This window comes from Danio rerio, chromosome 13 (genome assembly GCF_052040795.2).
Source record: "Danio rerio strain M-AB ecotype USA chromosome 13, GRCz13ab, whole genome shotgun sequence".
Classification (NCBI taxonomy): Eukaryota; Metazoa; Chordata; class Actinopteri; order Cypriniformes; family Danionidae; genus Danio; species Danio rerio.
In genome coordinates this window covers 48,239,478-48,257,010 of record NC_141033.1, presented here as the reverse complement: position 1 = coordinate 48,257,010, position 17,533 = coordinate 48,239,478, and the positions used below count along the sequence as shown (strand labels likewise).

The window sequence follows — 17,533 nt, the reverse complement described above, 5'->3', positions numbered from 1 at the left end:
CTCACCTAATGTTTACGCTCGTAATATTTATTTTATTCGCTAATTAATAACCTCATGTGGAACTCTGAATCTGCGCTTCATTTCGGAAGTGTCTCTGCTTCAAAAGTTCCCACTTAGATATGCTTAGCGTTTATAGCAGGTTTGGCATGCTGTCCCGGGAGAGAACCCTGATCTCGGAGATATTTGAGCCCAAGGCTCCCGCCCGGGCAATAAGCATATAAGGGGATCAGAAATCAGGTAGGTCTCGAGAGCTCCCAGGCCCGGATCGGCTAATCGGGAGGACCGCGAGAATTCCCGGTGGGCCGGTCCGTTTTTTGGCTGCTAGGGCCGGTGTCCCTATAGCTCCAGAATCTGTTGCTCTCAGCAGTCACACTTTTTAAATTAATTAATTTATTTACTTGACCACAGTCTTCTTATTCATTATTTTAGCGCAGCTCTGCTCTTTATATATATATAAAACTAGCCTGCAGGTTAATGATGATATAACTCAGATGAGTCACGCTTCAATACACAGCTCTTGTGGTCCAGTGGATAGCACGTTTCAGTACGACACTGCTGACCTGGGTTTGAGCTTCGTCTGAGTATGTTATTTTTTTTAAAATTATTGTTAAGACATATAATACTGTTAGGGTTGTTGAACATTTTAAGTTATAAAGCAGCTGTTTTCTCAAAAAAAGACGTGATAGTGTAATCAGAAACTGAATTGGAATGACCTTATTTTAATATAGTCAGTCGTGAACTGAGGTGGGCCGGTCTGAGGCTTGAAACTCCAGGGCTGAAAAGGAGTCCCACTCCGGCCCTGAGAGCTCCCCTTAGAAAATGGAAGAAAAGGAGGAGATGGGGTGGAAGGGAGGGATTCTTCCAAAAAGAAGATAGAGCAGTAGGGAGAAAACAATCTATTGTAAGCTTGGATCACCCTGATTGTTACTGATTACAGATGAGCAGCCAGTCATGCTCAATAATATCACGTGCTCCTCTCGAAATTAGTTAGTGAAACTTCATTTTGAGAGCCTTCCTTTGTCCGTGTAACGCTTTGCGGTGCTTTGTTCAATTCACACCGTCAAACTTAAACAAAAGAAAAATGTATCTCAAACTTTCATTTTCTATTTTTTCTGAGTACTTCAACAATGAATAATTGTCACTCGGTTTAATTTTTGATTCTACAAGTTTGGGTTGTTGCATTTAAATCTGATCTCAGAACAAACTTTAAACAATGACACTATTGTGATTTTCCAGTTTTCTTTTCTGCGCTCGCAGTCGGGCCGTACCATTGCTGCTGAAAGGGTGTGAAGTTCTGGATTAGTGCGCAAACCTAACAGACCTACACTGCGTTTTATTCATAAGAGCTCATCCCATGCCCTGATCCCTTCCAATGGTTTACCCACCGGAGTAATCGGTTCGAAGGGATGAAGGGTGTAGGGGACCAAATAAGCTTGTATTTGGAATGCAATTCTGCATTATCTAACGAGACAACATAGAGGTTCGTCGTACTCTTTGATGCACAGCTGACGCCCATAATACACGCCTGGGATGAACAATCTGCATGCAGCACTTTATCTATTTATTTATGTATGCATTGAGCATCACGGTGGCGCAGTGGGTAGCATGATCGCCTCATTGCAAGAAGGTCGCTGGTTTGAGCCTCGGCTGGGTCAGTTGGCGTTTCTGTGTGGAGTTTGCATGTTCTCCCTATGTTCGCTTGGGTTTCCTCCGGGTGCATGGAAAAACACATGGTATTGGGGAATTGGGCATTTTTCATTTGTTTAGTTTTGATGGTGTGAATTGAACAAAGCACTGCAAAGCGTTACACGGACCTTCCTGACTGAATGAATGAAATACGCTGTTTTCCATCAAGACAACACGGGGTGCTTAAATATAAGTGGCTAAACTGGCATTGGCCGGGTTGAAAAAACTAAAACAAAGACAGCCGTTCTGGCACGGAAAGCACATTTTCAAAGCAGAATATCTGACTTCAGCATTATTTTTCAGGTAAACAAGAATGTTTACTAAGCACGTTTCTTAAATATCTGCAAACATATTATGGTATTTTCCTATAATATTCATTCTTCCGGAGAAAGTCTGATTTGTTTTATTTTGGCTAGAATAAAAGCAGTTTTTAATGTTTTAAAAATTATTTTAAGGTCAATATTATAAGCCCCTTTGAGCATTATATTTTGTCTACCCTAACCTGCCAATAAATAACCAGTTAAGCTTTTAAATGTCACTTTAAGTTTAAGTCTTGAATTATCTTGTAAAATATAATGTACTGTCATTATTGCAAAGATAAAAGAAATCAGTTATTAGAGATCAGTTATTAAAACTATAGAAATGTGTTGAGAAAAATCTGTTGAACAAATTTCTGTGGGGATATACAGGGGGCTAATAATTCCTTTGTGTTGAACAGAAGAAACTCAAAGAGGCTTGAAGCAAGTGAAGGCTGAGTAAATTCTGTCAATTTTGGGGTGAATGATCCCAATGATGAAGCAAAAACGCAAAAGAAAACTGATGTGATAAATGGATTACAAGAGCTCAAGTATGTGAAAGTCCTTCTGAACTATAGTTTTTACATGCATGTCATGCTCTAAAGAAAGATCAAGTGTGTGTGTGGGTGTGTGTGAAGATGGCACCATCATCATGCCTATAAAAAGAGAGATGTGTTTAATATGAATGCTGTGGTTATTTATTCATGCCTGTAATAACCTCTTATGAATCACAGATGAAGGGAAAACTCAGAGCACTCAGAAAAATCTTTTGGCACGAGACACCACTATAAGTTTACAAACCTGTGGCTCATTTTGATGCAAAAAAAAACAGTCTTTAAAAATGATTTCAATCCTTTTAACTAACTTTATGCAACATGCATTTAAGTAATATGCACAGATGCCAAATTATAACCAAAGACTTTGTTATAACCAGTGTTGGGGGTAATGCATACAAGTAACGTGAGTTACATAATAATATTACTGTAAGTAATGAATAAAGAGACACATCACTTTACAAATTAATATATTTCAGTTACTTTTTTAAAAGATGTAACTCAAGTTACTTCTTAGATTAATTAGTTTGCTTTAAAAAATGATTTGCTGAACAGTGTTGCCAACTTAGCGACTTTTCAGACCCCTCTAGCTTTTTTGTGCATTACTGGAGATTTTTATAGACTGTCATTTGTCCATACTGTACCGTCATTGGCATCTGATCATGGGCAAAGCAGTGGCGCAGTAAGTAGTGTTGTCGCCTGACAGCAAGAAGGTCGCTTTGGCGTTTCTGTGCGTAGTTTGCATGTTCTACCTGCGTTCGCATGAGTTTCCTCTGGGTGCTCCGGTTTCCGCAGTGTATGAGTGTGTGTGTTTATGTGTGTGTGGATGTTTCCCAGAGATGGGTTGCGGCCGGAAGGGCATCTGCTGCGTAAAAAAACGTGCTAGATATGGTGGCGGTTCATTCCGCAGTGGCGACCCCGGATTAATAAAGGGACTAAGCCAACAAGAAAATAAATGAATGAATGAGTTTAGTATCATCATGACATTCTGTAATACCTTCTCTTAGTTCAAATAACAAACAAATACATAAATAAATAAATGTAATTCATCCAAACACAAAGTTGTTTAATTATTTAAACAGAACAAAACCTTGATTCATATTAATAGTCTAAATTTATGTTTAAAATAATTTTTGTGAAAAAGTTTCAGGGATAAATTAGTGAAATAATAAAATATATAAATAAGTATGTGATCATATGCTAAATTGTTGCATCATATTTTAAATTTTTTTTCAGTCAAATGGATAAAACCTTGTGGTTTGAATGATATTCACAAAATCTAAAGATTTAAAATGACATATTTATGAGTGTTTGAGCCGGTCTGTTATATTTAAATATAGTCTAGTCATACAGTTGCAATTAGAATTTTTAAAACCCCTTTAAATTTTAGAATTTTATTTCCTAAATGATGTTTAACAGATTCAGGAAATTTTCACAGTATGTCTAGTGTTTTTTTCTTCTGGAGAAAGTCTTATTAGCTTTATTTTGGCTAGAATAAAAGCTGTTTTTAAATTTTTTAAAAGCCATTTTAAGGTCATAATTATTAGCCCCTTTAAGGTATTTTTTTTTTTATTGTCTACTGAACAAACCATCGTTATACAATAACTTATCTAATTACCCTAACCTGCCTAGTTAACCTAACTAACCTAGTTACGCCTTTAAATGTCACTTTGAGCTGAATACTAGTATCTTGAAAATTGTCATCATGGCAAAGATAAAATAAATCAGCTATTAGAGATTTCATTTTGTTTGAAAATGAAAATCAGGTTGACGTTGGAACTCAACGTCAGGTCAACATCAATGTCCTCGCAACCTCGCAAAAACGGAAATGCTTGTAGTTTCTGCCAACTCGACTCTACACCATAACTTTTCAATCCAGATGGATGGGGCAACCATTACTGCACCCAAAATGGTGAAAAGCCTTGGAGTAACGATTGATGACCAACTAAACTTCTCTGACCACATTTCTAGAACTGCTCGATCGTGCAGATTCGCACTCTATAACATCAGAAAGATCCGACCCTTCTTAAAAAAACACTAGACATACTGTGAAAATTTCCTGAATCTGTTAAACATCATTTAGGAAATAAACATGCAGCTCAACTCCTTGTTCAAGCTCTTGTTCTCTCCAAACTGGATTACTGCAACTCTCTACTAGCTGGGCTTCCAGCTAACTCTATCAAGCCTCTTCAACTGCTCCAGAGTGCAGCAGCACGAGTGGTCTTCAATGAACCTAAACGAGCACATGTCACTCCGCTGCTAGTCCGTTTGCACTGGCTGCCAGTTGCTGCTCGCATCAAATTCAAAGCTCTGATGTTTGCCTACAAAGTGACTTCTGGCCTTGCTCCTTCTTATCTGCTCTCACTTCTGCAGATCTATGTGCCCTCCAGAAACTTGCGTTCTGTTAATGAACGTTGCCTCATGGTTCCATCCAAAAGAGGGAAGAAATCACTTTCGCGAACGCTCACGCTCAATCTGCCCAGTTGGTGGAATGAACTCCCTAACTGCATCAGAACAGCAGAGTCACTCGCTACTTTCAAGAAACAACTAAAAACCCAACTATTTAGTCTCCACTACACTTCCTAATCTGCAATTGCCTCTCAGAATATCACACTAACTGTACAAAAAAAAAAAACTAATACTTCCCTTCTTAGACTTTACAGACCTGAAACTTGCCTATAGCACTTATTCATTGTTGCTCTTGGTTGTGTAAATTGCTTCCTTGTCCTCATTTGTAAGTCGCTTTGGATAAAAGCGTCTGCTAAATGACTAAATGTAAATGTCCAACGTCCAACCTAAAATCAACAAAATTTCAACATCTGAAGTCACAGCTTGATGTTGTGTGGACGTTACCACTATGACATCTATTAGACGTTAGATTTTGGTTGCCATACCTGAAGAATTCGTGTCAGGATTTGACATCAATATGACGTTGGTTTAAGATGTTGGGTCGACGTTGGATTTTGGTAATTTTCAAACACAAGCTAAAATAAATCAAATATCAACATCATTTGATGACATTATTGGACATCACAATAACATTGTCCTTAGACACTGGCTAAACATTAAATTTTGGTAACCTGACATCACAACCTAAATCTAACCTAATATTAACATCTTATGACGTTGTGTGCCTGCTGGGCAATAACTACAGAATGTTACGTTTACACACATCCACAAATTAAATGTACTCGTACTTTACTCGTACTTGGAGTAATATTTACAACAGATACTTTTACTCTACTTGGACTACATTTTTAGGCAAGTAATGGTAGTTTTACTCGAGTATGATTTTTCAGTACTCTCTCCACCACTGGTCTAATTTAACGTTTTAACAGGGTCATTTAATGTAAGTTGAAATTCCTTTTAAAGTTCAATTTGTTTCAAACGTATTTTTTACATTTTGTTTCTTATAAATAATGTAAAAAAGCATGATGGTAATTTGTTTTGTTCATAAAACTACAGCAAAAAAAAAGAGACTAAAAAAAAACAGAAAATCTGGTGTTCCTCCACTATTGTGTTTTGTCTTTGGTTCCCCACAAAAATCAAATTAAGAGATGGTGCATAGAGAACAAACTTTTGAACTCATTTATATACTTTAAATGTGGATGTGGATGTCATTCTTCCTCCTAAATTAACCCTTTACTCGAATAAAAAACAAACAAACAATAGGTTTACTCGCCATTAATCACTTTGCATCCACTCCCATGCATGCAAGCAAACACTTACAACACACAGCAACCAAGAAGAGAAAAATCCGATGCCAGAAAAAAACGTTTTATTACTTGAAACCTCACAGAGACCTCACAGAGAGAGTGCAGCCGAGGTCTGGCTGGAAAACAGACAGAAAGCGAGAAGTGACAGCGGGCAAAGAAAACAAAACAACTGCCTTTTGTCCCACCTCCCCCTTCTTTCACTTAAACCACTTGGACGTCGCAGAAAAACCGCTTCCTCCATCATAGCTTGAAAAAACACAGACACCAAAAACTACAACCATCTGAGAGCACTACAATACCACATAGTATGACTGACTCCGGCTAACCCCCGCCCCCCTCCCTCCCTCCCGCCCGCCCATCATTAACCAATGAAATACTAACACAGTAACCAGCTTCCCGCTTTTTTTTTGTTTGCTTGTTTGTAAACCAGAACTTGCTATATTGGCAAAATCTAGTCACTTAAACACAAATCTGAAAGTTGGGTCAAAGTTCAAGGCGTTTCCCTTTAATACTTAAATCAAGCATGACGTCTGGATCTGTGTTCACCGAGTGTAGATGGTCCAATGAAAACCTTTCCAAGAGGCTCAAATAAAACCATACTTTCCGAACGCAACAGCGCCATCAAGTGGCAAATCTAAGTGTATCTCTGAAAACAAGACAAAAACTATATATAATAGTCATACCAATAATAATAATACGCTCCTCTAGCTTCCGATCATTGGACCAGCCAGCAACCTGATGGATCTGAAACACTTTTTTTCCCCCCCAACAAAAATGACAGTCCTACTATTTAGTTGGCACCGGACTACACTAAAGCTTTCGTCTGATACTGAAAGATGGTCAAAATACCATAAAGAAAACCGAAGCAAACGTCTCCTGTGTTCTCGTACTTTAGCATATTCCCTTGCGAGCTCGTCGAAGTCAACAGTGCAATAGCGCAATGCCGGATAGATAAATAAATAAATGTAAACAAATGACCCAATTCACAAAAACAGGAGCAGAGTCGCCTTGTCAAACGGGCTGGTGATCCGTTCGGGGACCAAATAAAGGGTGTGTGAGGCATGAGGGAGGGAGATCTTTCGGTTCCACCAATGAGGTCCCATGAAGGCACTGATTATCTGTAAAGTGGTGAATTTTTCACTGGGTTTGTGGCGTACAGTTCGTCACTTTGTCGCAGGAGGAAGAACTGAAGCTTCGGTCCGTCGTACAAGTCCTAGAAGATCGGGATTTGGCGATCTTGTCATACTGACGCATTTCGAGAGATAATTTTGACGTATTGTTTTTGGGACTTTGTTTGTTTGAACACTGTGTTACATTCTTGATATATTAGAGGGTGACATTCTTAAGTAAAAATCCTCTTGCCTCTGATACGGGGTAGAGCACCTGGGACAACGGATCTTGCCTTGCTTCGTTTGCATCCTCCAAAAAAATAAAAGGTAAAAATCAAGGCCGAAATCCAAAGAAGAGGAGCAAAAATGGATGCGAGCGATCTCTGAATGGACTGAGGGAAGATACTCGCCGACTTCTGTGAGGTTTCTAGACATTTACAAGAGAAAAGAAACAGCAGTTTCCTACTCGACGTGTGATGTCCCTTAAAAGTCTTCTTTTTTGTCTTTGTTTTTTTACTACAACAAATACAGTCACACAATACGACATCCTTCTGACCAGGCAAGAAGCTGTAGTAATAGAAGACGAAAACAAAAAAGCGATCTGAGCCACAGACATGCCAAAGATGATTCTGAATCTGGGCCTATGGAGAAAAAACTAAAATAAAAAAAAACAACCAGATACTGTGTGTGTGTTTGTGTTTGTGTGTGTGTATGTGTGCGTGTCTGTTTTGGTGAGAGACAAGCATTCATTTCTTCAATGGCTGGTAAACCGAAGCGTTTGGGTCCAGTCCTGATGGACTGGTGTCCATGAACTTGGAGGAGTAATGTGGCGTGACGGGGGTCATGCTGCCTGTATCTGCTGAATACACCACACTGGGCATGACGGCCATCACCTCTGCTATCTTTTGCTTCAGGTCTTTAATCTCCTGGTCTTTCTGCAGAATCTGACCTAAAAGAACACAAACACAGAGCAACTTTAAGTGCTTTTCCAGGGTACCACCGGTATCCTCCAAATGAAATTCAAGGCTTTTAAAGACCCTTTAATACCATTTCAAATGAAATTCAATGCCAACGTCACACCGATTTCGACAGAAGTATGAGGGGAAAATGACAAATCTGTATAAATTTGGACTCTTACAAAATAATTATGTAAAGTAGGTTTGAATTAATTAAAGTATTTTATTTCAATTATTAGTTATATTTAATACATACGCAACAGTGTGGTCGTCCACCCAGTAGCGAATATGAAGCTCCAACTGCTTTCTTTCGTCATCTTATTGAGACTTTCGTCAAACGTGACCACAAACCCGTTGGCCTTATTGACCTGGTCGGTCAGTTCTTCAATAATAAAAGAAGCCAATCCGAATTTACTAATAGATGCGCTTTTGTTGCTTCCACACAAGAACGTAGCTGCAACCTCAGAATCAGGAAACATGGTTTTGAAAACCTCTATAATGTTCTCATTTTATGTGTAAGAGTGGTGCTCTGAGATAGTTTTAGGGGGCCCACCTCAGCTCTGCCCACAGACTGTGTTAAGCCACAGTAAGATAGGTTGTTCCTTGTCTGTGGTGGCAATGCTTCTAATGTAGAAATTTCTTCACTGATTGCCACTTCTTCACTGATTGCCAAAGCTGTTTTAGTAACTGAAGAGGTCTCCGGTGCACAGAACTGCACAATAGGTGGCAGGCGCTGATGAGCAGTACTACATGTTGAGTGTTTGGCACCCCTCATATGGGAGTCCTGGGCAGCGACCCATCGTCGCTAGCTTGAAAGATTTCCGGCAACAACAGCAGTGGGCGTTGCAGTCATTTCCTGGCACAGGTTTGACGTAAACGTAATTTGGATTCCTTGGCCACAGCGAATTAAACTGATAATTTCCCATTATAGCCGACAAACTAGGCTAGCGAATATCTTGTTCAGTACCTCACTTGCCTAGTACAGTAACCACAGAGACACGCTTTCCCGCTTTCTGCTATGACGAGGAGCGCGAGGTGCTCTCAACGTTACGCTGAACAAATTTTTAATTAGCCTACATAAGTAACAGTTAATTTTGCTACAGTATGAACTTGATGCTACGAAAGGCAAAAATAAATGAATAAAATAAGACCTTTGTAACAGAATCAAAGACTTGTTACATATTGAGTAGCATTATTTTGACATTGCTTGTGTGTATTGTTCCTGTGTGTGTTGTATCCTCTATTATCTGTCTCTTTCTCTCTCTCCACATGAGCGGAGATCAGGTGCAGCTGTGAGAGGGGCGGCGGCAGTTATAAAAGCATCATCGAGTTCTCTTCCTGTTTCCCCTCACTGTTGTGTGTGTGTGTGTGTGAGCAGATCGCTCTGAGTTCTCTGTGTGGCAGTGATATCTTTCTGTCTAAAACCTTTTTCCAAAGTCATCTGGTGAGATACTCTGTTAAATACGGTAATAGGACAGTATTCTGTGTTAGTTGTGGCTAAATGTTTACTTACTGCTGAATGATCAAAGGGAAGACCCTTTTTCTTTTGTCCTGTTTTCTCATGTTTAATGGATAGTTATGGAGGGTAGAATTGTATGATTCATTTACGGAACTTTATTTTCGCTTTAGGTAAGAAATTTAATATTAGGTAGCGTACCTTGTTTTGTTTGTTGTTTTGGCCTTTTTGTTCCTTGGTTTTGATACTGATATATTTGTTTCATAAATCTTTTACCACTTTTGACAACTTGGCCTGTGTGTGTGAGTGCTTGGGGAGCAGGAACGGGGACTCCGGGTGACCTCTTTTAATAGCGGTCATCATTAACCTTATATGCGTAGCGAGGTGCATCCACTACATAAAACTTGTATACCAAATTCGAGGCTATTAAGGCCATTAATAATCTTAATTTAACATTATAAAATTTAAGACTTTTTCAATGCTTTTAAGGCCCCGCGGGTACTCTGTTTTCAATGTTTGGGGGAGTCTGTCAAATTTGAGGTTGAATGCTTCAAAATAATAATAATAAATTCACTTATTTTTGCAGTATTTTGGTTGTCGTAATTGACATTTTGCCACCAACTCACCACAAAATGTTATCTCTTTAAATGTTACCTTTTAAACCCTAGAGCCAAACTTAAAAGTCGTAACATTATACATATGAAATGTCTGAACCTAATTATAGGAGCCTGATAGAAAAGGCTCATTTACAAGATAAGAGGTCTGATGGATTTAGAGGGATTTGCTTCTGAACTCTTCATATTTAAAAGTGTTGATGTGTAAAATTGTTAAATTTTATTGGGTGAACTTTGAATAACTCTTTCGAGGGTTGGTGGTGGATATTATTAATTAATAGAAGAAAGTAAAAATGAAAAACAACTAGGGGTAAAAATAAGAAAAATTGCAGTACAAAGGAAATGTTGTTAGTATGACTGATGATTGCATTAAATGTGTTTTGGAAATGAAAGCGATAATAAAGTATATGTTCATATAAACCAGGGGTTTTTAACCTGTGGGTCGCACAGTGAACAAAGGTGGGTCGCGGAACGTCACATAGGTCCAACTATATTTACATTGCGGTGAATCAAAACCAGTACGATTGACGGCAATAACTTAAAAACCTCTTACCCTAAAAATATCTAAAGTGTGTTTCCTACAAAAAGAAAAAGCGGGTTATGTTTCACAGCTGACTTTTTCTTTTTTTTTCGCTCGACATTATGAGCACTGCTCCGTTTGAGCTCTCGCAATCTGCGTTTAGCCGGGAGAGCTCGCGCTGAGCGGAGGTCTTAGTAAGTTAGGCCGTCGGAAAAGTGCTTCTTTTTTTTTTTTTTGCTCCGTCCTGCTTGTTTTATTTTAAACACTACTAATTTTCTCTTAAATGAGCACAAACAGTTATTAAAGTAGTCGAATGCTTCATTATAGATCTGTGCATTCATACATTAACACCTTATCCAACAAAACACAATGAGAGATTCATTTGCTGCTCTTCACTAAAACTAGTAACTTTAATCAATATGCAAATACAATCAAAAGTGAAATAGATTTTATAGCTTTATTTAATTTCTGGATAGGCCATTGATTTTAATAGGCTAAACCTTTTATTTCATTGTCAATATTTTCAAATGTTTGCTATGTATTCTATCATTTGAAGCTATATGTTTTCCAATATTTTTTACATCCCAACGTTGACAGATTGCTAATCAATAAATAGCTATAGTGCTATCTGTTAGTTTTAACGTCAGCTAATGTTATGGAAGGGCATAGATGTTATGGAAAATAGTAATATTAATGTAACTACCCCATCATTCCTTCCTCAAGCAAATGTGTAAATATTATATCTATTCAGCAATAATGTTAATTGCATTGGCATATTTATCTGATGTTTTCCCAGCTTGTAGTAGTCGATCAAAAAGCTATTTAGTTTCTTATGACTAAACTAGCAGTGGAGTTACTGCGATGTGACGGGGCTTGATCATAATCCATGGGCTTGATCAAAGGTTGATCATATTCTCTTCTGAAAAAGGAAGAGTATCTTTTTCAACAAAAAAATGATCACAGTTACAGCCAGCATCCCACAAAAAGCACTTTGAGCCTCATTTTGTGCATATCAAATCGCAAAATCCAAAAAGCTGCACACCATATATTTTTGAGTGCTTTGAATGGCTACATTTTTTTACCCATTTTTCCATAATAAAATATTATGGTGGGTCTTGAGATTGAATTACTTGCCTAGGTGGGTCCCGGAATAAAAAAAGTTTGGGAATCCCTGATATAAACAATCAAAGCTAATCTAAAGATATAGTACAAACCTTGTGCGATCTCCAGCTGTCTTTTAGCATCTCCGAGGGCAGAGAAGAGGTCCAGCTTGATTCGGGTCTCAGCGCTGAGGCTGTTTTCCAGATGCTGGGTTTTATCCTGCATTGCTGACAGTGCTGACATCAGAACCTCTGTGTCCTTCTCGTTTTCCTTATATTTATGCAGCTCCTAGAGAGACACGGCAGAGGGAATAGGAGCTGAATGTCTATTTTGTACTTTTCAAACAGAAGAGTCAGATTTTGTGTTTGACTGAGGCTGAATAAAACATGAAGGTCTCCTCACTTGAACTTTGAGCTCCAGCTCTCTGATTTGATCTTCCTTCACCTTGATGTCAAGCGTGAGTTTCTTACATTCGGCCTCCAGCTCAGAAATCCTCCTCCTCAAAGACTCTGTGCACTCACCTCTGACACACACAAACACGTTATTCACGCATCATGGAAAGGAGTACAGAAATGATGAGGGAAATAGCGGAATTTTGTGATAGTTTGCTGATGGATGAGGGTGAAGCTATAAATTGTTTAATTTTCAATGGCATGATGGGAAGGTGTGAGCACCTGGTTGCAGCAGCGAGAGCGACAGCGCGGGCCGCCGTGGCCTCCTCCAGCTTCTTGCGTTTCTTCTCCTCTGCTAACAGTTTCTCTGCTGCGGCTCGAGCCTCCTGTTCTGCCTTCAGACGCTTCTCCAGCTGCCCCAGCGTCTGCTTATCTTTCTGCTTTGCCTGAACGGCGTTATGAAGTCTGAACGTGCACACAAAGAATTCGCATTAACACAGCTAGAGCACTGCATTGGGTTATATGTTATGGTGAAGAATGGGAGTCTCACTTGTTTTGCAGTAGTTCGTTTTCCTGCCGCAGCTGGCCGAGTTCGGAGCGTATGCTGCGTTCGGAGGTGCCCAGAGAGCCCAGCTGACTGCGCAGATCCTGTTCGGTCTGTCTGCTGGCCTGCAGATCTGCCTTCAGCTTCTTAACATCCTGCTCCAGCCTGACACACACACACACATACAACAACATTCTGGTCATGAAGAGGTTATTTATAACAAAGGTCCAGTGAAGTGCTTTGAAATGTGCTTTTTTTATTAGATGTTTGACGCAATCTCAACTGAAACACAAAGAGAGGGTGGGACAGAGAGTAGCTCCTCCCCTTTAAAAAAAAAAACAGCCAATAGCGTCAGTGAAAGCGGTTGAGCTCAAGAGCATCAAATGAAAAGCAAATGAGAAGAAGTGGACGGGGCATGTCAGATACTATAGAGCACTGATCATCAACTGGCGGCTCGCGGGCCAAATCCGGCCCGCTGAGTCGTTCAATCCGGCTCGCGACTGGATTCCAAAATTGTGAGGATCAAAAAGAAAATTGTGGTCCACACTATTAAAGCAACTAAAAATAACAACAACTGAGTCTCTTGTCATAATAACTACCATTTGCCTATATTAAGGCTACACTCCGAAATGAGGACAGACTATGCCGCGTTAAGCATTTATTGTTTCAAACAGGTTTAAAAAAAAAAAAAAAAAAAAGGAGGCATAATTTTCCTCATGCCCTTACTTAACATTTGTTTTTTATTTCTAAGGGTGCTTTCACACCTGTGAATCGATTCAGTTGTTCTGAAACAGAGATTAAAATTGTTACATTGTTGCTCTTTGCTCTTGGAGCGGTTCGCTTTCACATTGCAAAGTTTCTAAACGGACTAAAAGAGCTAAAACAAGTCACGTGCGAGTAAACTCTCCTCACATTGGTCAGAGTGTCAGGGTTTATTTTGCAGCGTCCCGCTCAGCTGTCAGGAGAGGTGGTGGTTTGGTGGTGATTGACAGGGTGCGCGTGCGCCGTGTCTGAGGAGAGACACGGTGGGGAGGAGTGAGAAGAACTTCCTGCCCTACTCATATTTCTCTCTTCATATAGCCGTAAGCCTATTACATATCCATAAAACACTGTGATGTAACCGTGCTCGGATCGGATCGCTTTCTCACTGCAATCGAACCGCTCCAGGGTTCGTTTCAATCGAGCAGAGACCACCTCATTCAAGCGATCTCGGAGCGATTACTTTGGCGCGGAACAGAGCGCGATTGCCCTGTTCACATATGCCAATCGAATCGCGCTAACTGGGCAAACGAGATACGTTCCGAAACAAAAGTGTAGGTGTGAAAGCACCCTAAGTCTCAACAACATGCTTGAAACTAGCAGACTCCTCAGTACAGGACCTGACAACTTAAAACAGCATGGTAAATAAATAACCTGGTACCAGAACAAAACAGGTCACAAATAAAGTTCGCACATCAAATGAAACGTTAAGTGGACTTGAACTCAAATCACAATGCTGAAACGGGCTACTCACAGTGCTTAATCATTGGCTAAAGTTACATTTCCCCTCTGACACCAACGTTTTCACATCAGGCTTGGCCGCTGTCAGACTTTTCAATGTGTCATAGGTCTCGGGACAAGATACCCAAAATGCGCTCAGGCTTTCAGCACCGGAGAGCCGCCTTCACATCGCCTGCGGCCTAAATTTCAGCCAGCTAGCTCTGAATGGCCGCCTCGTCAAATGGCAGCATTTTCACCGCGTTTGTGGAGAACTCTATCACTCCTAGTGGTTGACTGTGGTATAGGTGATGGGAGCCTGAATCAAATGCCTTCAGTTTGTAATGAAATGGAAAAAGTATAAACATTGAACATAATGTTAAGCCAAAATTAGATTTTTATTTGATTTTCTTCTTGGCAGTCCGGCCCCCAAGGAGACCGTCTGGTAAAACTCTGGCCCTCTGACAAATATAGTTGATGACCCCTGCTATTGACCTTATTCTCCGCAGACGAGCGGGCGCTGCCATTTGAATCTTTTTGGCACGAGACTTCCGGTCTCATTCACTTCCATTCATTTTTAGACATTAAAAACTGCTCGTTTCACTGTTTGATGTTGCAAACTGATACTTCCTTGTTATATTATTCTACTTGGTCTGTATAATCATGCAAACATTTGTTTGTAGAGCAAGTAGTTTGACCGTTTTTTGCCGTTTATTATTCCTTGTCATTTCTCCCATAGGCGACTGAAACGGAAGTTCTAAGACAATCGCGAAAACAGGCGCACTTCCGCATTTTAGAATAAGGTCAATAGAGAGTGTTTGATTGGTCAAGTTTGATGAGAAACTGAAGTATGAGGTGAAGTGAAATAAATTATTGTATCCATTTAGGCGGAGGTGATAAACTACAAGCTTTGGATGTGTATATTGCTTTTATATGTTCTAAATGTGAATTTGGGTGCTTTGGTTTCCCCCACAGTAAAAACACATGCGGTACAGGTGAATTGGGTAAGCTAAATTGGCTGTAGTGTATACAGTAGGTGTGTCCAAAATCGCATACTTATGCAACCATTTCATGGCATTTTGTAGTATAAATAATGTAAGTAGTGCGTTCACACTGAAACCTCTAATAATAATAGGTGCACTTTAATTACCTGGATGATGCACTAATTCAACCGGTAAAATGAAGTGTGTTACGTTGGACACTTCACATATTCAACGACCGCAGCTTTGCTCACATAGTGGAAGGGGTGGAGCTTTCGGGCGCTTATGCTTGATTTCATTTATTCATTTTGGATTGTGAAAGCAAAATTCTCCTACGAGAGTGATTATAGCGCCTCCCGATAGTGAATAATACTCATGGCAGGTTTTATTTGGTAGTTTGGTCATTTATTTCACCAATTTGGCGACCATCAAACATAATTGGGGAAACGGTTTGAAGTTCAGCTTAGTTAAAAAAAAAAAGTATTCCATTTGGGACGACACTACATACATGTACTATGCTGTTGAGTGCGTAAGTACATAGTGCATAGAGTATAGTGTGCTACTTGGTATGCAGCTTATGGGTGTGTGTATGGTTGTTTCCCAATACTGGGTTACAGCTGCCAGGGCATCCTCATTGTAAAACATATGCTGGATTAGTTCCGGGTTAATTTATTTTTTTTAGAGGATTAATAATAGAAAAAGCTATTTTTTTTAATTAGTCTGCATTTTTCTGTAATAAAATGTGCACAAATCACATAAAATACATACTGATGCTATCTTGGAGTTAGTATGAAAAAATGTGCAGTATGTCTGCAATAAAAAAAAAAGTACATGCTGAGATTTCTAGATGTGCATTTAATGGGAGCGAAGTCATGAATGGCTGTAAATAAGGTTATTACACCTATACATATTTATGAAATCATGAAATTTGACAATTTGCATTAAAAAAACTTAATGGGTAACTAAAAACAAATTAAAAATCAAACGAATAAAATGTACTCAAAAATACTGAAAATATAAACAGTTGAAGAGAGAATTATTAGCCCCACTGTATATTTTTTTCTCCAATTTCTCTTTAACAGAAATAATATTTATTTAACATTTCTAAACATAATAGTTTCAATAACTTATTTCTAATGACCGATTTCGTTTATAATTGCCATGATGACAGTTAAGGTATGGCGATGTCGACCAATTTGGCATCGTATGATGTCTAATGTGAAACATTGCAATGGACAATGGCATCGCTGTTGTGAGCGGCGGTGAATTAATTATTTATGAATAATGGATTAATTCATAACAAATTAATTATTTGAGGTCTACCATTTCCTGACCCGCATGGTCTTTGTAACTAAATCATCAATAAATAAAGATAATTACACAGATTACCACCTGTCAATCACTTTTTCCGCGAGACTTTGGCATGAATAAGCAGAGAGATCTGTGTCGTTATAATGGCATAGAAACTTTTGACACCCGTAAAAGGTAAAAGTGAAAGATTGAAGCAGTGTACTGACGCTGTGACATGTTACCTGATAGATTCAAAAGACCGAAGAGTCGTTAGGTAGAGACAAGATTAATCAATTATCACATTTAACAACTATAATGAGACGTGATCCAGCGGTACATCCTTGATAAACTGTCCAAAGTGCACTGCTCTCCTGGGTGACTGCTGGAGCTCAGAGTCAGTCGTGTGCAAGGCCTACACTGCAGCGCATGTAGTCAAGTTAGGGTTATTGGGCAAGTCATTGTGTAATGATGGTTTGTTCTGTAGACAATCGAAAACAAAATATTGCTGAAGGGGGCTAATAATATTGACCTTAAATTGTTCTTAAAAAAATAAAACGGCTTTGATTCTAGCCGAAATAAAAAAAAAGACTTTCTCTAGAAAAAATATTATAGGAAATACTGTGAACAATTCCTTGCTCTTTTAAGCATTCATTTATTTTCCTTCCACTTAGTGCCCTTATTTATCAGGGGTCGCTACAGTAGAATGAACCGCCAACTATTCCGCACCAACCCAACCCAGTACTGAGAAACACTCATACACTTTCGCATGCTCACACAGACACAGACACACACAGACACACACAGACACACACAGACACACACAGACACACACACACACTATGA

General features: G+C 39.2%; 1 protein-coding gene across 4 annotated transcripts in view; it reads right to left on the bottom strand.

Annotated features, from left to right (window-relative positions):
• Positions 1-6,297: 6,297 nt before the first annotated feature.
• maco1b (macoilin 1b) overlaps positions 6,298-17,533 on the bottom strand; it is a 47,577-nt gene continuing 36,341 nt past the window's right edge. For all 4 annotated transcript variants that reach the window (XM_087277684.1, NM_200463.3, NM_001442203.1 and 1 more), the window contains 5 exon segments: positions 12,951-13,109; positions 12,683-12,865; positions 12,411-12,531; positions 12,122-12,296; positions 6,298-8,310 (listed from right to left, as the gene is read on the bottom strand). In XM_087277684.1, the coding sequence (XP_087133810.1) occupies positions 8,108-8,310; positions 12,122-12,296; positions 12,411-12,531; positions 12,683-12,865; positions 12,951-13,109 (841 nt within the window). In that variant the 3' untranslated portion in view covers positions 6,298-8,107.